General features: G+C 37.8%; 1 protein-coding gene across 1 annotated transcript; it reads left to right on the top strand.

Moving 5' to 3' along the window:
- Positions 1 to 16,386: 16,386 nt before the first annotated feature.
- LOC131950328 (phospholipase A-2-activating protein) lies at positions 16,387 to 25,078 on the top strand. Its single transcript, XM_059312434.1, has 13 exons — positions 16,387 to 16,543; positions 17,336 to 17,529; positions 17,782 to 17,883; positions 18,110 to 18,229; positions 18,372 to 18,516; positions 18,672 to 18,833; positions 19,049 to 19,212; positions 19,436 to 19,593; positions 20,470 to 20,692; positions 21,726 to 21,821; positions 22,469 to 22,558; positions 23,512 to 23,655; positions 24,342 to 25,078. The coding sequence occupies exons 1-13, from the start codon at positions 16,404 to 16,406 to the stop codon at positions 24,899 to 24,901; spliced, it is 2,298 nt and encodes a 765-aa protein (XP_059168417.1). The 5' UTR covers positions 16,387 to 16,403; the 3' UTR covers positions 24,902 to 25,078.
- The last annotated feature ends 386 nt before the right edge of the window (positions 25,079 to 25,464 follow it).

The raw sequence follows: 25,464 nt of genomic DNA, 5'->3' as shown, positions 1-25,464 counted from the left end.
CTCTATTACGAAAAAAAATTTCCTCCGACGACCCCCCTTGAAATTTTGTGAGGTGGTAGGAGAACGCCTTGGGGTGTCACAAAAAACTCGCCATGTCCGGGAAAATTCGTTAAATGGGTCAAAACTGACCAGTCGTATTTCCCTATATAATCTTTGTATTTTATGGGAAAAACAGAGGGTGATTTCAAAACGGATTTGAGGGCACTTACCGTCTTTACATCTGGCTAATTTTTTGCATGCTCTTAGGTAAATGGCTTGACCTTTAGGGAAAACTGTCGGTTTTACTCAAAGCCCTCGACGAGGGCTAAAAAGTGACCGCGAATGAAATTCTCTTTATATGAGCTCTATTACGAAAAAAAATTTCCTCCGACGACCCACCTTGAAATTTTGTGAGGTGGTAGAAGAACGCCTTGGGGTGTCACAAAAAACTCGCCATGTCCGGGAAAATTCGTTAAGTGGGTCAAAACTGACCAGTCGTATTTCCCTATATAATCTTTGTATTTTATGGGAAAAACAGAGGGTGATTTCAAAACGGATTTGAGGGCACTTACCGTCTTTACATCTGGCTAATTTTTTGCATGCTCTTAGGTAAATGGCTTGACCTTTAGGGAAAACTGTCGGTTTCACTCAAAGCCCTTGACGAGGGCTAAAAAGTGACCGCGACTGAAATTCTCTTTATATGAGCTCTATTACGAAAAAAAATTTCCTCCGACGACCCCCCTTGAAAATTTGTGTGGTGGTAGGAGAACGCCCTGGGATGTCCCAAAAAACTCGCCATGTCCGGGAAAATTCGTTAAATGGGTCAAAACTGACCAGTCGTATTTCCCTATATAATCTTTGTATTTTTTGGGGAAAACATAGGGTCATTTCAATGCAGACTTTAGGGCACTTACCGTCTTTACATCTGGCTAATTTTTTGCATGCTCTTAGGTAAATAGCTTGACCTTTAGGGAAAACTGTCGGTTTCACTCAAAGCCCTCGACGAGGGCTAAAAAGTGACCGCGAGTGAAATTCTCTTTATATGAGCTCTATTACGAAAAAAAATTTCCTCCGACGACCCACCTTGAAATTTTGTGAGGTGGTAGAAGAACGCCTTGGGGTGTCACAAAAAACTCGCCATGTCCGGGAAAATTCGTTAAGTGGGTCAAAACTGACCAGTCGTATTTCCCTATATAATCTTTGTATTTTATGGGAAAAACAGAGGGTGATTTCAAAACGGATTTGAGGGCACTTACCGTCTTTACATCTGGCTAATTTTTTGCATGCTCTTAGGTAAATGGCTTGACCTTTAGGGAAAACTGTCGGTTTCACTCAAAGCCCTTGACGAGGGCTAAAAAGTGACCGCGACTGAAATTCTCTTTATATGAGCTCTATTACGAAAAAAAATTTCCTCCGACGACCCCCCTTGAAAATTTGTGTGGTGGTAGGAGAACGCCCTGGGATGTCCCAAAAAACTCGCCATGTCCGGGAAAATTCGTTAAATGGGTCAAAACTGACCAGTCGTATTTCCCTATATAATCTTTGTATTTTTTGGGGAAAACATAGGGTCATTTCAATGCAGACTTTAGGGCACTTACCGTCTTTACATCTGGCTAATTTTTTGCATGCTCTTAGGTAAATAGCTTGACCTTTAGGGAAAACTGTCGGTTTCACTCAAAGCCCTCGACGAGGGCTAAAAAGTGACCGCGAGTGAAATTCTCTTTATATGAGCTCTATTACGAAAAAAAATTTCCTCCGACGACCCCCCTTGAAATTTTGTGAGGTGGTAGGAGAACGCCTTGGGGTGTCCCAAAAAACTCGCCATGTCCGGGAAAATTCGTTAAATGGGTCAAAACTGACCAGTCGTATTTCCCTATATAATCTTTGTATTTTATGTGAAAAACAGAGGGTGTTTTTAAAACGGATTTTAGGGCACTTACCGTCTATACATCTGGCTAATTTTTTGCATGCTCTTAGGTAAATGGCTTGACCTTTAGGGAAAACTGTCGGTTTCACTCAAAGCCCTTGACGAGGGCTAAAAAGTGACCGCGACTGAAATTCTCTTTATATGAGCTCTATTACGAAAAAAAATTTCCTCCGACGACCCCCCTTGAAAATTTGTGTGGTGGTAGGAGAACGCCCTTGGATGTCCCAAAAAACTCGCCATGTCCGGGAAAATTCGTTAAATGGGTCAAAACTGACCAGTCGTATTTCCCTATATAATCTTTGTATTTTATGTGAAAAACAGAGGGTGTTTTTAAAACGGATTTTAGGGCACTTACCGTCTATACATCTGGCTAATTTTTTGCATGCTCTTAGGTAAATGGCTTGACCTTTAGGGAAAACTGTCGGTTTCACTCAAAGCCCTTGACGAGGGCTAAAAATTGACCGCGACTGAAATTCTCTTTATATGAGCTCTATTACGAAAAAAAATTTCCTCCGACGACCCCCCTTGAAAATTTGTGTGGTGGTAGGAGAACGCCCTTGGATGTCCCAAAAAACTCGCCATGTCCGGGAAAATTCGTTAAATGGGTCAAAACTGACCAGTCGTATTTCCCTATATAATCTTTGTATTTTATGGGGAAAACATAGGGTCATTTCAATGCAGACTTTAGGGCACTTACCGTCTTTACATCTGGCTAATTTTTTGCATGCTCTTAGGTAAATAGCTTGACCTTTAGGGAAAACTGTCGGTTTCACTCAAAGCCCTCGACGAGGGCTAAAAAGTGACCGCGAGTGAAATTCTCTTTATATGAGCTCTATTACGAAAAAAAATTTCCTCCGACGACCCCCCTTGAAATTTTGTGAGGTGGTAGGAGAACGCCTTGGGGTGTCCAAAAAAAACTCGCCATGTCCGGGAAAATTCGTTAAATGGGTCAAAACTGACCAGTCGTATTTCCCTATATAATCTTTGTATTTCATGGGAAAAACAGAGGGTGATTTCAAAACGGATTTGAGGGCACTTACCGTCTTTACATCTGGCTAATTTTTTGCATGCTCTAAGGTAAATGGCTTGACCTTTAGGGAAAACTGTCGGTTTCACTCAAAGCCCTCGACGAGGGCTAAAAAGTGACCGCGAGTGAAATTCTCTTTATATGAGCTCTATTACGAAAAAAAATTTCCTCCGACGACCCCCCTTGAAATTTTGTGAGGTGGTAGGAGAACGCCTTGGGGTGTCCCAAAAAACTCGCCATGTCCGGGAAAATTCGTTAAATGGGTCAAAACTGACCAATCGTATTTCCCTATATAATCTTTGTATTTTATGGGAAAAACAGAGGGTGATTTCAAAACGGATTTTAGGGCACTTACCGTCTTTACATCTGGCTAATTTTTTGTATACACCTCTATAGATGACTACGCCGTATGAAAAAACTGTTGGTCAGACTTAAAGCCCTCTAAGAGGGCTAAAATGACCGCGAGTGAAATTCTCATTATTCGAGATTTGGTCATTTTCTATGAACAGGGGAGGTAACTTTTTAATGTAACCAATTTTAAATATTTTGTATACTCTTTTTAAGAAAAAAACAAAAATCATAAAGTATAGAATTGTTTTAAATAAATATTTTGTTATAAATTAAGTTTTGCATTGTACTGAAATTGTAAAAATTAATTGCGAAAGTAATTTTTATAATATTTGATTGATACTATTAAGAAACCCCTTGCAGTTCTAATAACCTTGCGAGTAATAAGTTTGCGAATATTCCATCAATATGTGATAACCGTAGCATTAGCACACTGTATAAATTTAGGCCCTAAGCACTTAACATAGCAGCAAATCACCTATTAATTAATCATTCAATTCCTCATTTTTTTTTGAAAACCTAAGCGAAGCTAGGCAGTATGCCTAGTCTATATATATAAAGCAAAGTGGTCGGGTGCCCGATAGGGCACTTCCCGGCGCCGCAGGCGCGTCAAATTTGGCACGATGGTGCCTTGGGGCGATAGAACACGAAGGCCGGTGACGGTTGGCCGAAAAGTCTACGGAGAGGGGGTCAAAACTGACCTCGACTGACCGGCGCCTTATATGGGCTATATTACGAAAAAAAATTTCCTCAGACGACCCCCCTTGAAATTTTGTGAGGTGGTAGGAGAACGCCTAGGGGGTGTCACAAAAAACTCGGCATATCTCGGAAAAATCGGGAAGTGGGTCAAAACTGACCAGTCGTATTTCCCTATATAATCTTTGTATTTTATGGGAAAAACAGAGGGTCATTTCAAAACGGATTTTAGGGCACTTACCCTCTTTACATCTCGCTAATTTTCGGCATGTTTATAGGTAAATGGCTTGGCCGTACGGCTGACCTGTCAGTTTTACTCAAAGCCCTCGACGAGGGCTAAAAAGTGACCGAGAGTGAAATTCTCTTTATATGAGCTCTGTTACGGAAAAAAATTTCCTCCGACGACCCCCCTTGAAATTTTGTGAGGTGGTAGGAGAACGCCTTGAGGTGTCAAAAAAAACTCGGCATATCTCGGAAAAATCGGGAAGTGGGTCGAAACTGACCAGTTGTATTTCCCTATATAATCTTTGTATTTTATTGGAAAAACAGAGGGTCATTTCAACGCAGGCTTTAGGGTACTTAAACTCAGTATATCTGGCTAAATTTTTGCATACTCTTAGGTCAATGGCTTGACCTTTAGGGAAAACTGTCGGTTTCACTCAAAGCCCTCGACGAGGGCTAAAAAGTGACCGCGAGTGAAATTCTCTTTATATGAGCTCTATTACGAAAAAAAATTTCCTCCGACGACCCCCCTTGAAATTTTGTGAGGTGGTAGGAGAACACCGTGGGGTGTCACAAAAAACTCGCCATGTCCGGGAAAAATCGGGAAATGGGTCAAAACTGACCAGTCGTATTTCCCTATATAATCTTTGTATTTTATGGGAAAAACAGAGGGTCATTTCAACGCAGGCTTTAGGGTACTTAAACTCAGTATATCTGGCTATTTTTTTGCATACTCTTAGGTCAATGGCTTGACCTTTAGGGAAAACTGTCGGTTTCACTCAAAGCCCTCGACGAGGGCTAAAAAGTGACCGCGAGTGAAATTCTCTTTATATGAGCTCTATTACGAAAAAAAATTTCCTCCGACGACCCCCCTTGAAATTTTGTGAGGTGGTAGGAGAACACCGTGGGGTGTCACAAAAAACTCGGCATATCTGGGAAAACTTCGTAAAGCGGTCAAAACTGACCAGTTGTATTTCCCTATATAATCTTTGTATTTTATGGGAAAAACAGAGGGTCATTTCAACGCAGGCTTTAGGGTACTTAAACTCAATATATCTGGCTATTTTTTTGCATACTCTTAGGTCAATGGCTTGACCTTTAGGGAAAACTGTCGGTTTCACTCAAAGCCCTCGACGAGGGCTAAAAAGTGACCGCGAGTGAAATTCTCTTTATATGAGCTCTATTACGAAAAAAAAAATTCTCCGACGACCCCCCTTGATATTTTGTGAGGTGGTAGGAGAACGCCTTGGGGTGTCACCAAAAAACTCGGCATATCTGGGAAAACTTCGTAAAGCGGTCAAAACTGACCAGTTGTATTTCCCTATATAATCTTTGTATTTTATTGGAAAAACAGAGGGTCATTTCAACGCAGGCTTTAGGGTACTTAAACTCAGTATATCTGGCTAAATTTTTGCATACTCTTAGGTCAATGGCTTGACCTTTAGGGAAAACTGTCGGTTTCACTCAAAGCCCTCGACGAGGGCTAAAAAGTGACCGCGAGTGAAATTCTCTTTATATGAGCTCTATTACGAAAAAAAATTTCCTCCGACGACCCCCCTTGATATTTTGTGAGGTGGTAGGAGAACGCCTTGGGGTGTCACAAAAAACTCGGCATATCAGGGAAAACTTCGTAAAGCGGTCAAAACTGACCAGTTGTATTTCCCTATATAATCTTTGTATTTTATTGGAAAAACAGAGGGTCATTTCAACGCAGGCTTTAGGATACTTAAGCTCAGTATATCTGGCTAAATTTTTGCATACTCTTAGGTCAATGGCTTGACCTTTAGGGAAAACTGTCGGTTTCACTCAAAGCCCTCGACGAGGGCTAAAAAGTGACCGCGACTGAAATTCTCTTTATATGAGCTCTATTACGAAAAAAAATTTCCTCCGACGACCCCCCTTGATATTTTGTGAGGTGGTAGGAGAACGCCTTGGGGTGTCACAAAAAACTCGGCATATCTGGGAAAACTTCGTAAAGGGGTCAAAACTGACCAGTTGTATTTCCCTATATAATCTTTGTATTTTATGGAAAAAAACAGAGGGTCATTTCAACGCAGGCTTTAGGGTACTTAAACTCAGTATATCTGGCTAAATTTTTGCATACTCTTAGGTCAATGGCTTGACCTTTAGGGAAAACTGTTGGTCAGACTCAAAGCCCTCGACGAGGGCTAAAAAGTGACCGCGAGTGAAATTCTCCTTATATGAGATATATATAAATAATTTGACGATCGATCCCGTTAATATTATTTGAGGTCGTAGACCGACCCTGGAGGGTAACAAAAAAACTTTAATCCCGTCGGAAAAAGCTATTGTAGTCGTTAAATATGTTTATATATCGTATTTTCTTATATAAGCATAGTAACTGTTTGTTTAAAAAAAAAGTAAACACAGAGATACGTCATTCGGTTAATTTCCAAGGGAGGTAACCTTTTTAAATAATTATTTTTCAAATAATTGTATACTATTTTAAACAGAAACAGAAAACGACAAAGTATAGCATTTGTTTTAGATAAAAATAAGTTATTAATTAAGCTACATATCATAATTAAATAAAACATTAATTTTAAAAGTCAATGTAATATAAATTATGAGATATACTGTTCATGGAACCTCTGTAGTTCTATTTCCATCTTAGTTATAAATTGCGTACTTTCGAACATTTTCTCTGAAAGCTGATGTTAAAGAGCATAGGCCTACAACATCTTCTCTAAAATTAGCATTACTGTCTACATTTAAGCACTCCACGCCTCATCCATCACCTAATAATTACTATTCAAATTATCAAATGTTTTTGATAACCTAAGCGAAGCTACGCAGTATGCCTAGTATGTCATAAAATGGACATTTACTTCAATAAACTGAAGGATCAGTCTCATACACATAAGTCGTAAAATGGACATTTACTTGAATAAACCGACAATGTAAAAACGAACTAAGGGCCAGAACCCATAGAGTAGCCGAGTAACAAACATGTTTTCCCAAACAAGAGATTCCGTTTTACAGTTGCTATATGAAAATAAAGCTGTACTTTAATCACCGACCCATCAAGAATCGATAGGATAGCGTGTATTAAATGCTCGCCTCTAGTCCAATGGAAACACTGGACGGTGGTGGCTCTAGAGGAAGGTAAATAGAAAACTTGTTTCTGTTTGGCTTGGGCGTTAAAGTCTATTGTTACAGCCGGGCTGTAATCTGGGACTATTAGATGGGGGGGGGGGGGGGATAAGGGGGTGCTGCCCGGGAAGGGGTGCTGGCTAGATGAGGAGGGGGAGGGATGTTGCCCGGAGAGAGGGTAGTGGCAGGGGAGGGGTGATACGACAATATATAGACAGATATTCAGGGGCGTATGCAAGTTTTGGTGAAGGGAAGCATCAGGGGCGGAACTACAGTGCCGCCAGACCCCGCAATGCGGGGGGGCCCACGCCATTTAGGGGCCCATAGCCGACCATAATACATTTTTATGGTTAGAAAAATATAATTTTCTTGCATTCTTGAGTTGACGATATAACTATAAGCTTTTGTAAATAATAAACAGATCTACTACAGTGTTTCTTCCAGACTTTTTTCTCCGGGGGGGGGGCACTTGAAATTTTCGGGGGGGGGGGCGGTAGACTTTCTTCGGGGGAGCGGACACTGTTAAAAGTATATATTTTCTATATAAATAATATAAATTTCATTTCGTTCGGGGGGGGGGGGGGCGGTAGAATTTTTTCGGGCTTCGCCCCCCCCCCCCCCCCCCCCCCCCCCGAAGAGATGCCTGGAAGAAACTCTGATCTACTACAGTAGTGATGTTATACAGTAGCTAACGCATGCTGTTGCGTAAAAAAAAATATGCCTTAGCTGTAGTGTGAAAGATAGGCAAACGTTCAAAACACTTCCAAGACTTATTTCCCTTTTTTAAATAGTTAAATAGGGGTGCTCATAAGCTCCTTTTGATATATTTGTACTAAACAAATTAAAAAGCAATTACTTCTCCTAATTATTATTTTTAAAAAATATACTAAAGAATGACATAGCATAAAAAGGAAATATGTTTAAAACAAATAATATAAATAAAAAAAAAACATTAAAATAAATATAACACGAGAAACCATTACACATACAAAGCTTTCACGTTTTATATTCTTTTGACCGGCTAAACAGCAGGGTGTAGGCAAACATGTTGAATAAACTAGTTCTAAAACTGAACTTTTAAAATTCAAAACAAAATAATGCACTCACACATGACATGTTGTAATTTGTTTAAATTGAAAAAAATAAGAAATTTGTTTTCAAAACCAGATCAGGCCAGAAATGAGTATCCAATGTTTGTATCATGTGTTTGTATATACGTCACATATATATATATATATATATATATATATATATATATATATATATATATATATATATATATATATATATATAGGGGCCCAGAAAATTTATTTGCGGGGTGGCCCTTTTTTTCTAGTTCCGCCACTGGGAAGCATAGTCAGAACATAGGCAGTTTTGACATTCAAGTACATTTTACTCGAAAATTTAATACTTTAAAACCGATTGATGTATTTTAAAAAGCGGGATGCAAAAGACGCTTAAATGCAGATATTTTTTTGCATCAAACGATCTTTATTTGAAATTGGAAAATAAAACATTTGACTTGTACAATTCTAACAAGACCGACTTCTAAATTTGGAGTTCCGAAAAATGTAAGGACAATACCCTCATGCTTTAGGTTCGACAACTGGATTCGGTGTTTGAGATGTTGTGGTCGCTGGTATATTTTGTATGTGTATCTCCAGAAACTCCGATCTTAGGTTGTTTTATTGCTGAAAGTTTGCAGTTTGAAAAATACGTCACCAGATTTGCGTCATTGTGTGATGTTCGTTGTCGATTTGAAATATCTTTTAATTTCTTCATTTAGCACTCTGAATATTTCTTCCTTTCTGGTTTTCTTTCCATTTAGCTTAACTCTCTTAACTAACGAATTCCAAGCACCGATGTTGTCTTGGTCACAAAGATCTAGTTTGCTAATGGCCCACCAACGATGTTATATATTAGAAAATTGCTGGCTAGTCAAAAAAAAAAAAAAACAACAACGATACAACAGCTGGTTGGATAAATTTATACCACATAGTTTTAGTCAAGTTAAAAATAGATCAAGATATCGTAGAATAAAATAGTGAAAAACATAAAGCCTCTACCCTTGCATATAATTTGCAATCGTCATTGTCGCCCAACCGACCATAATAGTACATCGTCGCGGTGACGCATGTTGTTCTCGTGAGATATTCCCCGCTGATAGAGACGCCCCGTCCGTTATGTTTAAATAAGTAGGGCGCTTAAAACAAAATAATTGCACTATTTAAACCTTAAATATTAAGTAATTTATTATAAAAATATATGTATAATATTTTCAAATTTAATTGACACAAAAGAAAATAGACTACGCAGTAGACTTTAACATAACACCCCTGTTTTAAAGTGGTACAACCGTCGAGTTTTTTTAAATAATAATCATCGTAATACTTATTTTTAGATCAACAAACCATTGCAGCTGCTGATATGTATTGTAAGCTTAGAGATTCAAAATAAATGGATATCATTATTTAGCAATATTTAAATTTAAAAACGAAAAGCTGATTGAAAAGAAATCTTGTATTGATGTGATTCACATCGAAGTACCAAAAAAAAAAGTATTTCTGACAAATATAATTGTTTCGAATTTTTAGTTAAAATAAGTTGGAACCTATCCGAAAAAAGATGTCAGTGTCATACCGACCGCCCCACTCGCCCTCCCCTTGCTACGCCTCTGACGAAAGTGTTTTTATTTGTTGAATGATTTTCATCTACAGTGTGAGGAAAAAACACAAATTGTTTATGCTTTCCACACAAAAATTAATATAATATTTATTGTCCGGATGTAGTAAATTATTTTCGTAAGTAGATTAAAGAGAAAATGAAAATAATTTAATTGAGACATTAGTCAACTAAGCCGTGCTTGTAGTGACAGCCACATATTTAGACCAGACAAACGACAGCAGAGAAAGCTCACGTGAGCTACAGTTCAGCTCAGCCAAGTCTTGCTTACAAGAGTAGAAAATCAAGGGAGAGAAACAGTACAGTCGATTATAATTAACGCAATATTAAACAAATCCGTTTTCTGGGCTACCGTTTAAGTTGTTAAGTGAGCTTCATATCTAATTGAATAAAACAAATAACAGTTTAGAACTAGAGTCACCGTTTAAATTACTATGCAATGCCTAAATATACGGAGTTGGTCAGCTTCTAACTACGTTCAATAAGGAAAACAAAATTACAACATTAATCTTCAACACATTTCACTCGAAGATAGTTTGTAATGTAGTAAATTATATCTTATTCAGAACTTAAAGAACCAGTAATTTTAGACCCCCCCCCCTTCGATTCCTGTATTTCATGTCTTGTATGGGGCGACCGGAAACAGACGATGGGCGCCATCTTCTGCGGCCACCTCACGGTTGAAAGCTCTGGCCAACAAAACCTCTTGTCTGTCGGAGACCTGACGTTTTGTGGCTCCGCTAATGGAACGGTGTACTAGTTCTGGGGCCCGGAGCAGGGCAGGATCATCAGGTTTTATAGGGCAGGGCAGACCCATCAGGTTTTATAGGGCAGGGCAGAACCATCAGGTTTTATAGGGCCCGGAGCAGGGCAGACCCATCAGGTTTTATAGGGCAGGGCAGAACCATCAGGTTTTATAGGGCCCGGAGCAGGGCAGACCCATCAGGTTTTATAGGGCAGGGCAGAACCATCAGGTTTTATAGGGCCCGGAGCAGGGCAGACCCATCAAGTTTTATAGGGGAGATCGCCATTTGCGATTAAGGTCATTAAATGCAGCACACTGTTAGCATTGTTCGCCAAAATATCCGTCAGTAAACAAACTTGCGTCTGGAATATCATTTATTTTACGGAACAGTTTGCCACTCTTTTACATATTCTAAATACTTAAGATACACACACGCACGCACGCACACACACACACAAACACACACACACATATATATATATACATATATATATATATATATATATATATATATATATATATATATATATATATATATATATATATATATATATATGCGTAAATGTTGCATCAGTATAAAAAGAAATCTTTCCACTCACGTTTCCTACAGCACAAAGATCTACACACTCAGGTGATCTGATTAGTTGCCGCTTCTAATTGTAAAGCAAACTTTGTACTTTGGAACTACAACTAAGCTAAGTAATTACCAACCTACCCACACCAGTAGCATTAAGCTAATCAAATATCACTTTTCAAACCTGTAGCATTAAATTAAGCTAATTAAATACCGACCTGTCCACTCCTGTACCACTAAGCTAATTAATTAAAGCCCACCTGCACACAACTTTACCACTAAGCTAATTAATACCAACCTGCCTCCACATGTACCATTAAACTATTTAAATACCACCTGTTCACACCTGTATCATTAAACTAATTAAATACCACTTCTCCACACCTGTACTACTAAGCTAATTAATTAATACCCACCTGCACACACTTATGCCACATTCTTGAATCACAACCTCTCTAGTCAGAAGCTCAATCCATGGTCAACACACCACTAATGCCATGATGCTCATCAAGGTAAGGGAAGCAACCTAGCCGGAGCGGCACATTTCTTCTTCCCATATCCTATCGCGCATCTTAGATTGCGGGCCCTTGCAGAAAAAAATTACTGAATGATTTTTTTTCTTCTTTTATTTTTATTCCTCATCATGTTTTCTTATCTCCCCCGCCCCCTCGCGCTTACCACTCCACCTCCGCTCTCCCAATATTCTGCTCTTCCCCTACACCATATGTGCATATTGTTTGATTCCTGTTATTTTTGTATAATCTTTAACAAGCAGTGTATTATTGTTTGAGTGCTTTTTTCATCTTCTACCATAGCAGCATAGTTAGTGTTAAAATTGCGTATAGGTATGGGGTTAGGCTACAGTTAAGAATGCGATAGAATTTTAATAGCTACCTTAGATACCCACTGTTGGCTATCATAGAGGTAACTGTTGATGTGGTAATATTTGACATGTGTAGAAAGTGATGGTGAGGTCTTGAAGTAGGACTACTTAGATGACCAATAAACCTCAAGTTTTCGAGATGAGAAAGCCTAGCGAAATGAACAATTTTATAGACGGCGCTCTATACGAATATACGTCAGTTCTTCATGAAAGACTACCAGTTTCTTCCAGGCATCTCTTCCTCCGAGGGGTTGGGGGGGGGGCGCTCTGCCCCCCCCCTCCCCCACTGAAGGAAGTCTACCGCCCCCCCCCCCCCCGAACGAGATGAAATTTATATAGTAAATATATACTTTTACTAGTGTCCGACCCCCGGAAAATGTAGACCGCCCCCCCCCCGAAAATAACAAGTGCCCCTCTCCCCCCCCCCCCCCCCCCGGAGAAAAAAGTCTGGAAGAAACACTGAAGACAAGTAGTGCAGTTGTTAAAAACAAATCCGAGTATTTTACTTTAGAAGGGGAAAGCTGCAGAAAAAAAAACTTATATGTTTGGCATTGTCATGGATTATTCCAATTAATTTTCCATTTTTTATATAGACGCTAGTATTCAAATATTTAAGTAAATTAAAATTAAATATAAAATCCTCTCCGGCCAGACGGTCAAATCAATAGATGTAGAATTACGTCATTTGAAAAAAAAAATCAGTCGATATAATTATGCCGTAGTTGTTAAATCCTTTTATCTTTTCTCTATTATTGTATAATTATGCTTAATTATCTAACATAGAATCTGCTAATGAGAACACAAAGCATATTGTCTGTACAATACGTGCAGGCAGCTATAAATGGAAAATGTTCATTGATCGAAATTCCAAAACTTTCTTTGTAAATGTAAACAAAAATAGCTCATTGTGCAGAGTAGTGGGACGTGTAAGGGAAGTAATCAACGGATTAAGGCCGTTTGCCATTTGTAAATCTTACAGTGAAGACAAAATAAACTGGGAGTGATCTCCCCTAAACTTTCTCGAATATTCTTATATAAAATAACAGGGGATGGGAACTCGGGCTATAGACATGATTTTTAATCCATTTTAAATACTTAAAGTTTTAAAAATAGAATAAAATCTCGTAGACAAATTAATTGCACACCAAGTGAACGCGAAATAAAAAAGCGCATAATAGTGCGCAATATTATTATTCTTTTAAAATTTACATTAGTTCTTTGAGAAATCGGAAGTAGCGTAAAGTACTACTTCCAGTCAACGGAAATTACTCAAAATTTAACAGAAGGTAGAGAATTAGATCTTTTACTTACGTATGAAATTTCATTTATCTATCTGAAATAGTACTCAAGTTATAGGCTTTTGAAAAATTCAAAGTAGGAAAAGTACCACTTCCGGTTATCGGAAATCGCTCAAAAGTTGATACGGATCTACGATTTTGATTAAATACTTATATATGAAATTTCATCAACCTAGCTGTAACGGTACTCAAGTTATCGTGTTTACACACGGACACACACACACACACACAGACATACGGACAAGATTGCAAAATTATGTTTTTCCGTATCAGTGAGATGCAAAACGTCGAGATTTGCAAAAATCTCGATTTTTTTTTTTTGCACGATTACAAGACTTTCTCTATACTTCGTATATACGAGAAAGTAAAAAGAAAGAATACTGAAATACAAAAAAATAATCAGCCCTATATGCATGATGTTATTTGTTTACTATCCTAATCGTTCTATAAGTTTATTTTTGTTTAATTTATAAAATATAGCTTTACGCCTTAAGGGTCGTTCATTACATCTTCATCTTGATTTTTCTGCCTACTTTTTCCCCCCACGCTGCTAAAATAAAGTCACACATCCGTACTCCATAGCTAAGCTAATCGCAATACTAACCACAAGTTTCGATGTTTCATATTTGGAAACGCCATCTCTAACTTAGAAGGTATTTTGTTGATAAGTTATTAATTGTTAATATATGAAAGGAAAAATAATAGTGAAAAATTGAAAAATAAATAAATAAATGGGAAATACAGCTAAGTTCCCTTTCCTAAACAAAACAACTACAAATTGAACAAAATGTAACGTCACACTTCCTTACACAAAAATCCCCCCCCCCCTTTTCCTACAGAAGTGTGACGTCATTTAAGGAGCGCCCCCCCCCCCCCCCCCCCCCCCCATCCCCTGAATTAATATATCTAAAATACTGGCACAAATAAAACAAACACCTGACCGATGAACTCATATCCTGGTATACAAGTTAGCGAGCAGCAGAATTCTGGGTAAAACTATCAACATTGACATTATTTCTTCAAACACATTTACCCATATTTTTAGATTTAATTTACTCACGATTAAAATGTTGCTTGCATTTTAAAATGATAAGCTGTGGTTTAGCCCGTGGAGTGGGAGGGTGATCTGCCCTTGCTAGCAGTAAATATGCTAGAGTGGAGATAGATTAGTGGGCCTGTACGATAAACATTGTGTGTCCGGGAGGCAGGTTAGATTATAGCCGCGTTCGCAGAAATTGCATCAGTTGCTGCCAACGATTCAGGAGAAACTATTTGGTTTTCATTATGTATCTTCCACACTTGACATAAAATGTAGTCTAATGTTTCAGCCATCTTAGTCTGTTATATATGTTGTAGTCTGTTGTATATGTTGTTGTAGTCTGTTGTACATGTTGCTGTATTCTGTTGTAGTCTGTTGTACATGTTGTTGTAGTCTGTTGTACATGTTGCTGTAGTCTGTTGTAGTCTGTTGTACATGTTGCTGTAGCCTGTTGTAGTCTGTTGTACATGTTGCTGTAGCCTGTTGTACATGTTGTTGTAGTCTGTTGTACATGTTGTTGTAGTCTGTTGTACATGTTGCTGTAGTCTGTTGTACATGTTGTTGTAGTCTGTTGTACATGTTGTTGTAGTCTGTTGTACATGTTGTTGTAGTCTGTTGTACATGTTGCTGTAGCCTGTTGTACATGTTGTTGTAGTCTGTTGTACATGTTGTTGTAGTCTGTTGTACATGTTGCTGTAGTCTGTTGTACATGTTGTTGTAGTCTGTTGTACATGTTGTTGTAGTCTGTTGTACATGTTGTTGTAGTCTGTTGTACATGTTGTTGTAGTCTGTTGTACATGTTGTTGTAGTCTGTTGTATATGTTGTTGTAGTCTGTTGTACATGCTGCTGTAGTCTGTTGTACATGTTGTTGTAGTCTGTTGTACATGTTGTTGTAGTCTGTTGTACATGTTGTTGTAGTCTGTTGTACATGTTGCTGTAGTCTGTTGTACATGTTGTTGTAGTCTGTTGTACATGTTGTTGTAGTCTGTTGTATATGTTGTTGTAGTCTGTTGTACATGCTGCTGTAGTCTGTTGTACATGTTGTTGTAGTCTGTTGTACATGTTGTTGTAGTCTGTTGTACATGTTGCTGTAGTCTGTTGTACATGTTGTTGTAGTTTGTTGTACATACTGATTTAGTCATGGTACATGTTGACGTGGTACGTTGTACGTGTTCTTATATTATGTTGTTGTGTCATGTGGATATTACTGGTGTATTATGTTGCGGTTTTGTGTACATGTTGTACATGCTGTTGTAGTCAGTTGTACAAGTTGTATTTAGGATTATCGATGTAGTGGTAAGCTTTATAAAGGTGGGAACCTAACCTTCTGAACCATTGGTAGCACGAAGTATATTTATGACGTTAGCCTTTGTTTACGTTTTGCAAAGCTCTACTAGTTTGAACAGAATCAGCTGATTTGATGATCAAATTCAAATTAGCTTGTGTCGATACATTTTCGTCCGATAACTTGCACAGAAAAAGTAATAGTTTTGCTGATCTATACATAAAAAAATTCGGTACCTTTGCCAACAACCAAAGCAGAAAAAACGCACAAAATAAATAAATAATAGCAATTTCTGGAATACAGGTGCGTATAGTTTCATTTATATATTTTTCTTTAAATTTCAGTCCACAGACATCCCCCTCCTCGGTCCTATTTTTCGGATTTAGGTCAGCAAATGTAGCATGATGGTGTTTTAACATCCAAACTTTGAAACTATTTTTAGTTTAAAAAAGAATCTCAGTTTAGGCCCACGACCTAAATGAAAATCGATCCTTAAAAATAGAGATAATAATAATTTGGTTTTTAAAAGGCGAAACATTATTGTGTTGATGTTTACTTTCATTATTTCCCCTGTAAATTCAACATGGCGACTCCGTATAAACTTAGATGTAATCTTACCGGTCATGAAAAGGATGTCCGCGTTCTTGTTAACTCAATATTTCCAGAAAATGGATTAATATCGGGATCTAGAGATAATACTAGCTGTTTATGGGTTGAAAATGAGTATGTTCTAGTTAATATAGACTTCAAGTAGCGTAGACAAGTCTTAACCTGACTAACCAAAAAATATTAAAATAACATTAAAAATGCCAAAAAAAAAAAAAAAAAGAACTCAAGCCTACAAGAAAATTTAAAAATTTTAAATTTTAATAAAGTTAAAAAATACAATTTTGAAATTGAAATAGAGTTCTAGACTAGACGTTCTAGATCTAGTTTAGAAATAGGGAATAAACCAAGCTTAATCTTAGATTACTAGATTAGGCCTATGACATTTGCTTTTTTTTTATAGGCCTACCTACAACTACAAAGACCAAATTTGAAATTATTGTAGGGCCTAATTATTTTGGAAATTGTTTTCAAGCATTTAAAATTAATTAAATTTCTTATATTTAGGCCTATATTTTAAACATTATATAATGAAACATTATACTTATAGTGACATTTTGACAAAGAGCAAATCTGGTATTTTCACCAACTGTCTAACTAATTACTAAAGATTGTTAAAAATAAATATCCACATAAGGGAAATCCCCTCCCTCACAATTCAATAAATGTATAGGCCTAAATAAATATATTTTTAATTTGAGCCAATAGAATATAATAATTTAAAAAAATTTTTTTAGGTGTTATCTGAACAAATAGAGACTTATGTCAAAGATGGAGCCCACTAGAAGTAGAAGCAGAATACGTATCATAAACTCTATTTTCCTTGAACAATGAAACACCTGAAGTAACAAGACATTCTTAACAAATAAAAAGCATCTGTTGTATAAAGAACTGACATGTCTGTTTCAGAGCTGAGCAAAGATTTGATAAAAGTCTTGTGATGAAGGGTCACACCAACTTTGTGTCTAGTATCTGTGTCATGCCACCTGACGACAACTACCCCCAGGGGCTGATAGTGACTGGCAGCATTGATAAAAGTATTCTGGCCTACAGACCCGGTGAAGCAGAACCTGTTTTTAAACTCACTGGCCATGAGGGAAATGGTAAGTAAACACAGGTTTTAAACCTGCTGTAAGGTGTTTTGAAATGGTAAGTAAACACAGGTTTTAAACCTGCTGTAAGGTGTTTTAAAATGGTAAATAAACACAGGTTTAAACTTCTGTAAAGTGTCTTGAAATGGTAAGTAAACACAGGTTTTAAACCTACTGTTAAGTGTTTTGAAAGGACTGCTGAAAGTTTACTTTTAGTAGGTTCATTAGATGGAATGTAGTAAATATTCGGGCTCTCATCCACAGTGTGTGCTTTAGCCTCTGGAAAATTTGGTTTCCTTCTGAGTGGGTCATGGGACAAAACAGCAAGGGTGTGGCTGAATCAGAAATGTGTCATGGTCCTGGAAGGTAATGAAGCTTTTTAGTTTAATGTTTGTGTTTAAATTGTAGTGTCAATTATTGTTTTAGTTGAATGATCTGTGTATGATGTATAGTGTCAACTATTGTTTTAGTTAAATGATCTGTGTATGATGTATTGTGTCAACTATTGTTTTAGTTGAATGATCTGTGGATGAAGTATAGTGTCAAGTATATGTAAGCAATGTTGTGTCATCAAGAAAGTTGTTTGCTTCAGGTCACCAGATGGCAGTGTGGGCAGTTGGTATCATCTCAGGTCAGGGTGTCATGTTAACAGGGTCAGCTGACAAGACCATCAAGTCATGGAAGGCAGGGAAGTGTGTCCAGACTTTCACAGGTTACTCTTCTCTCTTTAAATCTTCCTCATATTTCAATGCTATGTTTTATTGAATTTTTTATTGCTTCTTTTAAAAAAGTTAATGTTTAACCAATGTCCTATGTCTAGAAAAGACTGTGCATGTGAATGTTTCTATTTTCAGGGCATGAAGATTGTGTCCGAGCTATAGCTGTGATCAGTGAGGGAGAGTTTTTATCCTGCTCAAATGATGCGACCATCAGACGCTGGGCCATTTCATCTGGAGATTGTTTAGCTATTTACTATGGTCACACTAACTATGTCTACTGGTGAGTTCATCTCTTGCCAATACCATTTTAGTCATGTGCCGTTTTGTTTTATTTATACACCTAGTTTTAAAGCACTGGGAGTTCAGTTTACAAATGTAATTTTAAAGAGATAAATAAATGTCACCATTATATGTGTTTTTAAAATTATTGTTCAGTTTGTCAATTTTACCCAATGGGCAAGACTTCATCACTGGGGGAGAGGATCGAACAATGCGTGTATGGAGAGATGGGAAGTGTGTCCAAACACTCTATCACCCCTGTGAATCTGTGTGGACTGTCTGTGCTTTAACTAATGGGGACATTGCATCTGGGTCAAGGTAAAGGTCACTCATGTATTCAATAATGATTTAATTGTACATTTAACTTTTAAAATCTTGCTCGATGGTAGAAGTTATTATAAAATCTAAAACTATTTATTTAAGATAAAGTGATTAGAAAGTAGTTAAAATATATTGTGTAACAATAATTTGCTGTGCCAATGTTCAGTGCAGCTGGGATCTATTTGATCTAATCCAAACCTTTGTTCTGTCAGTGATGGTATCATCAGGATCTTCACACAGGCACCAGAGAGAGTGGCCAATGCTGAGATACTGGCGGCCCATGAAGCTTCCCTGGCCAGTGCTCCAGTGGCTAGCCAACCCCTGGGTGACATCAAGGTTGAGGACCTGCCCGGCCCAGAGAGCCTGAAAAAACCAGGTCAGTCCCCACACCTTTGTTTATTCTCAGTCCCCACACCTTTGTTTTCTCTCAGTCCTCACACCTTTATTTTTAGCTTGCACAGAGCTGTTCAAAATTTTGAAAGAGAACTTGTGGTTTGTTTTAACATTTAAGATTATTTTCAGAACTTATATACCGAACTTGTTATTATTCCCCCATCTCCACCCCGTCACACTACTGATGCTTTGTTTTGCCACTGCAGGCAAGAAAGACGGCCAGACAACAATGGTGAACAATGGCAGCACAGTGGACGTGTACCAGTGGGACGCCAGCCAGTCCAAGTGGATCAAGATTGGCAATGTTGTGGGTTCCAGTGGTAGCACGCAGAGCACCTCAGGGAAGACTTTGTTTGAAGGGAAGGTACGCAGCCCCTCTTTTTGTTATCTACAGCTATACTTTGCTCAGATGTTTCCCTGACAAACTTTGTTTGAAGGGAAGGTACGCAGCCCCTCTTTTTGTTATCTACAGCTATACTTTGCTCAGATGTTTCCCTGACAAACTTTGTTTGAAGGGAAGGTACGCAGCCCCTCTTTTTGTTATCTACAGCTATACTTTGCTCAGATGTTTCCCTGACAAACTTTGTTTGAAGGGAAGGTACGCAGCCCCTCTTTTTGTTATCTACAGCTATACTTTGCTCAGATGTTTCCCTGACAAACTTTGTTTGAAGGGAAGGTACGCAGCCCCTCTTTTTGTTATCTACAGCTATACTTTGCTCAGATGTTTTTCTGACACTTTAAATTTTGTTTGAAGGGAAGGTACACATCCTTAATGTTATCTATAGTTATACTGTTCTCAGATGTTTCCCTGACAAACGTTGTTTGAAGGGAAGGTACGCAGCCCCTCTTTTTGTTATCTACAGCTATACTTTGCTCTGATGTTTCCCTGACAAAATACAACTATTCTGTTCTCTGGTACTTTAAACTTTGTCATTGCTCACATGATTTACTACAGTAATTAAAACAATTAAATTTTGAAAAGGTATTACATTAAACTTGAATACCCCAGGAGTCCTGTTTAAATGGATCACTGTTTAGTGATCAAAGTTTAACTTTCAGAAATCATATTAGTAAACTTCAGTCATTAAAATATCTGCAGAATCAGGATGTGGCAAAGGATGTAAACAGACTTTTGTTTTTGTAGTGTTAAATCACCCTACAAATAATAGGATTTAGCTTGGTTAGTTACTGGTGTTATACCAAATAAAGTTAAATGAATCATGTATTTTGTTTGACCTAGGAGTATGATTATGTTTTCACCGTGGACATCAAAGAAGGCTCGCCTCCCCTGAAGCTGCCCTACAACATAGCAGAAGACCCCTGGATGGCGGCCCAAAAGTTTTTGTACAAGCATGATCTGGCCCAGGTCTTCCTTGACCAAGTGGCCCACTTCATCATAGACAACACCAAGGGGGTCACGCTTGGCACTGGGTCAGCTTTATCTCACTCAGATCCTTTTACTGGTCAGTTTTAGGGCTAGTCATTGTTTCACTGGGGCCAACAGCCTGATGTGAGTTTGCTGAAAGTTTGAGTTGGTCATTTGAAGGTGTCAGGAATTTTTGAGTGGTTCAATTTTTACATGCAGTCTCGTGAGTGTGGAATGTTCCTGGGTGTAAAAAGACATGAATGGTTGTATGTGTGTACGTTGTGTTATCAGCTGCTAGTAAAGTGTGTTTGTTACTGAGATATGTTTGTTAGTGAGGTGTGTTTGTTACTGAGGTGTGTTTGTTACTGAGGTGTGTTTGTTACTGAGGTAAGTTTGTTACTGAGGTGTGTTTGTTACTGAGGTGTGTTTGTTACTGAGATATGTTTGTTAGTGAGGTGTGTTTGTTACTGAGATATGTTTGTTAGTGAGGTGTGTTTGTTACTGAGGTGTGTTTGTTACTGAGGTGTGTTTGTTACTGAGGTAAGTTTGTTACTGAGGTGTGTTTGTTACTGAGGTGTGTTTGTTACTGAGATATGTTTGTTAGTGAGGTGTGTTTGTTACTGAGATATGTTTGTTAGTGAGGTGTGTTTGTTACTGAGGTGTGTTTGTTACTGAGGTGTGTTTGTTACTGAGGTAAGTTTGTTACTGAGGTGTGTTTGTTACTGAGGTGTGTTTGTTACTGAGGTGTGTTTGTTACTGAAGTGTGTCTGTGACTGGGGTATGTGTTTGTTAGTGAGGCATGTTATTTACTGAGGTAAGTTTGTTACTGAATCAAGTTTGTTACTGAGGTGTGTTTGTTACTGAAGTGTGTCTGTGACTGGGGTATGTGTTTGTTAGTGAGGCATGTTATTTACTGAGGTAAGTTTGTTACTGAATCAAGTTTGTTACTGAGGTGTGTTTGTTACTGAAATGTGTCTGTGACTGAGGTATGTGTTTGTTAGTGAGGCATGTTATTTACTGAGGTAAGTTTGTTACTGAATCAAGTTTGTTACTGAGGTGTGTTTGTTACTGAAGTGTGTCTGTGACTGAGGTATGTTTGTTACTGAGGCTTGTTTGTTGATCTGCCACAGGTGGAGATAGATACATCCCTGGCAAAGATGAGACCACAGACATGATGATGGATGTGTCGGATCCTTTCACAGGCTCGGGTCGCTATGTCCCTGATGGTGAGTCCTTTGTGGTAGTGCTTATAGTGGTCCAGTCTTGTGGTGTTTCTGGCTGGCCATTTATAAGAGTGTGTGTGTTGGTCAGTCTCGTGATATGGACTTTACTGATGTTAGCCCCAGCTACTATAGTGTCACATATCCACAAAAAGTCTGACTCTTGTCCCCTGAGGTCGCATAATTCCACCTCTCCCCGTAAAATAATCTTAACCGTAATCAATATGATTTTTGTCTTTTATGTTGTTTATAAAAGTAAATTACATGCTCCATTACATTTATTCAGCACACCCATGGACCAGAGACGCAGCGACCATCCCGGCGCCCGGGACCAAATTTTTAATTTGTTCCCACCCCCACCATATATTTTGTATATTTATAATGCAAAACTGCAGCTAAAATGAGATTTTAATTTGTTTTTACAACCCAGTTTGGCGCCCCCTAAAGTCGGCGCCCGGGGACATGTACCTCCCTGCCCGCTCCCTCGCTACGCCTCGGCCATGGTCTATGTAGCACATCATCACAAGACTCTGACCCCTCCCTACCCCTCTGTGTGTGATATAGATGACCTCTATGACCTCTGTTGTCTGTAATAAATCTTGTGCTGTCTGTTGATATAGTGGTGCCCTAACAATTCCTGTATATCTGACTAGGTCAAGACAGTGTCAAACAAACCAGCTCACATTTTCCTGTCAGAGATTTTATTTACTTTGATAGCGCAAGCCCTGTTGAACAAATTTTAGGTAAAAACATTCATTCACCTATATATATGATTATACATTTAACTCTTAAAGCCCAGAATTATTTTCATGTTTTACCGGACTTTTTTTTTTCTCTCAATTCTTTACAGTATTCCTGCTGCAAAACCAACTCATATATTTTTTACCCTTTGATTTAAAACCCACACATCTCGATATAAATTAATTGTAATTAAATACACTACACACTTATATGAATTTTAAGTAATTACTTATTTATTGAAGAAAGATAGTTGCTTAGTTAAAGAAGAAAAGTAAAGAGTTGATTTTTCTGGGCAAAAAATACCCTTCTGTCAGGAAAATTACTGATAAGAATTATTTTTCATGAGTTTTTATTTATAGAAAACTAAAATACGTCAATTTTTCTACAAAAATCATTGAAATGATTAGTTATTAGCATAAATACTTTAATTTTAATTAAACTTAAACATAAACGTTTAGACGCAGTAGTGTTAAAAATGCCGTTTTGTGAGTGGTTTTACAACTAAATTTCTATAAAATAAAAAAAAATCAATCCAACGAGAAAACTACAAGAAGTAAATACAACAAAACATGGCAGCTCTAACAATTTTTTTTTTAAATCTTGTGCCACTAATATTTTACAAAAATATAATTTTACAGAGTTGCACAATTTCTAAAGTAATGTAGTTAATCAACCAGGCATAAACTAGCAATCATCTTCATATTTACAATATTGTGTGGATTTAATTATTCAAATTTTGCCTCAAAAACTTCACTTTATGTAAAATATTTTTTTATATATGATTACTAAATAAAAAAAACAAAAAAATATTATAATCAACTTGTAATATTATTTTTAACAGTGAAACTTTATTCCCTTATAAGTGAAGTTAAGTACTTGTTTTAAATGGGAACATAATTTCTATAATTTATTTGACATTGATAGTTGAGTAAATAAGTCGTTTTTATTTGAGCAGGCAAGTTAAAAGAATTCAACAAGTCTGTAGACCCAGATCTGCAAGTGCCAGAAAAATCTTTTGAGAGTTTAGTCCCCTTGTTGTCTGGCCAGTCCAATGATGAAGGGCTGAAAACTTTAGAAACTCTTATAACATGGCCACAAGGTAATGGTTTACTTAATATGGCCACAAGGTAATGTTTTACTTAATGAGGCCACAAAGCAATGTTTTACTTAACATGATAATGATTATAGAATGAATGATTTCAGAGTTCATTCCCCTTCTTAAAATTCCAGAATGTTTTGAAAAAAAATGTTCTCATAAAAAATGTTGAAAGCTTAAAAACTACAGAAATCTCTTAATGTCTTTAAATTAGAAAATTGTTATGAATTTTAAGAATCATCATAAAAAAAAAGCTGCAAAAATAATTTCTATTTGTATTTTGGAAACACAGTTTTAGTATGGGCAAGTAAAACATTATCTCACATAAGTGTTCTAATATGTGCTAGCATTCAAGCATTTTTTATTCACTGTGGGGCTTGTCTAGTGTTTACATCCAGATGAAGTCATTTGTTTCTTCACTGATTTCCTTTTTTATAGCTGCCCCGATACAATTAGTTGAGCTTGGACTATATAGGAAAAATAGTTGATTTGCTTATTTATCTAAGTAGTACTGAAGATAACTGTATGATTATTTTGTTTTATATTATGAGTCTCTGTAATTTTTCAATACTTTTTTTTTTTGGCCATATCTGATGATCATTTTAAAATATCCTGAAATATATAATTTCTTCCTGAAAAACTCTTGTGCTTAAATCTTCACAAAAATGTTATTTCTTTTAATCCCCCAGATTGTGTTTTCCCTGCATTAGACATCCTGCGCATCAGTATAAAAAACCAGGCCATCTGTTCCCTGTTCTGTTCCCAGCCGTCATTTGTGGACCTGCTCTGTCAGCACGCCAGCCAGGGCAACCAGCAGGCCTGTCGCATGTTGGCCATGCGCACCTTCGCCAACCTCTTCAGACACCCGGAGGGCGTGGCCCTGGCTATGAAAGAAATTGACAGTATCCTCCAGTCCGCTATTGTTGGGAAGGACTTGACCACCAAGAACGCGCAGTTGGCCGTGGCCGCTGTTATACTGAACTACTGCGTTAAACTGGCCCGTGTTGATGATCTAGAGAGTAAATCCAAATGTCTCCAGGCTGTGGGGGAGGTGCTGACGGCCACTCTGGATCCTGAGGCCGTCTTCAGACTTCTGGCCGGCGTGGGAACCCTGGTTACCGGGGACGACGGCTGCAAAGCTCTGGCGCATTCCATTGACTTGCCAGATTTGATAGCCAAATTTCAAATCTCAGACATAGCCAAACTGGCAGAGTGCGCCCTTCAACTGTCTAAAACTCTGGCCAGCTAAGGTCTTTCAGTGCCAGACACCGCCAGTTAGTTGTGTTTGAGTGATCTCTCTACTCCGTGGAACTATAGTTTTACTCCATCAACCTCAACAAACTATTTTTTATCAAAAGGCCAGCTCTGTTTGTTTTTCTTGAATTAATTACACATGCATTTCTTAATTAAATTATTACAGCATGGATTTCTGGCTTTGAGTCTCATATTTGTACCAGATCAAAGTTTTACTGTTACAAGACATGCCAATAATTTTACCTTTTGGTGTCTAGATTAACTCGATAATTTATCCAGGGGGGGGGGGGGGGGGAACGATGACACTTTAAATGACCTGTTGCTTACAGTGCAGGGTGCACACGTTGCACTATTCTGCATCCAACTTGCGCAACAACCAACCTATAAAACTAACTTCTTAATTAGTGCCGTGGGATCCCGAATTTGTTGAAGCATTCATGTGGTGTGGTTAAATGAGGCGGCGTTGAAGTGTTGATCACTGGGTCAACATCCAGCCTTTGATGTGTCGTCATGTTGGACTTTAATTAAACTAACATTATGCTCGGGCTGTGTCATGTG

Source organism: Physella acuta, unplaced genomic scaffold, assembly GCF_028476545.2.
Source record: "Physella acuta isolate Inbredline_101_S28 unplaced genomic scaffold, ASM2847654v3 ptg000753l, whole genome shotgun sequence".
Classification (NCBI taxonomy): Eukaryota; Metazoa; Mollusca; class Gastropoda; family Physidae; genus Physella; species Physella acuta.
The sequence above is the reverse complement of the archived record's forward strand: the minus strand, read 5'-3'. Positions and strand labels throughout refer to the sequence as shown.

Coding starts and splice junctions, on each gene's coding strand:
- LOC131950328 (XM_059312434.1), top strand. CDS start 16,404: ATGGCGACTCCGTATAAACTTAGATGTAATCTTACCGGTCATGAAAAG. Junction 19,213..19,435: donor AGAGAGCCTGAAAAAACCAG/GTCAGTCCCCAC, acceptor TTGCCACTGCAG/GCAAGAAAGACGGCCAGACA. Junction 20,693..21,725: donor TCACTCAGATCCTTTTACTG/GTCAGTTTTAGG, acceptor GATCTGCCACAG/GTGGAGATAGATACATCCCT.